This window comes from Papilio xuthus, unplaced genomic scaffold (assembly GCF_000836235.2).
Source record: "Papilio xuthus unplaced genomic scaffold, Pxut_1.1 DF827570.1, whole genome shotgun sequence".
Taxonomy (NCBI): domain Eukaryota; kingdom Metazoa; phylum Arthropoda; class Insecta; order Lepidoptera; family Papilionidae; genus Papilio; species Papilio xuthus.
Genome location: NW_013531079.1, coordinates 2,967,593 through 2,967,801, shown reverse-complemented (window position 1 = coordinate 2,967,801; position 209 = coordinate 2,967,593). Strand labels below are relative to the sequence as shown.

Below are 209 nucleotides of genomic sequence, written 5' to 3'. Positions count from 1 at the left end.
ACGCACCTCACACGCCGCAGACACCGATACACAACAAGGTCAGTTCGATAGTACAACAACAAACCTAGCGGAGGCAGTGAAGCAACTAGGCGAGAGCGCGCGGCGTGCCCGCTGCACCATATGGTGCGTCCTCACGCTGACCTCACGCTCACACGCCTCACGCACCTCACACGCCGCAGACACCGATACACAACAAGGTCAGTTCGATA

The 209-nt window shown here is 58.4% G+C and overlaps 1 protein-coding gene across 1 annotated transcript in view; it reads left to right on the top strand.

The window, feature by feature from the left end:
• LOC106118503 (uncharacterized protein C17orf104) overlaps positions 1-209 on the top strand; it is a 10,299-nt gene that overhangs the window by 8,796 nt on the left and 1,294 nt on the right. The window contains exon 10 of the mRNA XM_013313162.1: positions 144-197. Coding sequence (XP_013168616.1) covers positions 144-197 — 54 coding nt within the window. The remainder of the gene's footprint in view (positions 1-143; positions 198-209) is intronic.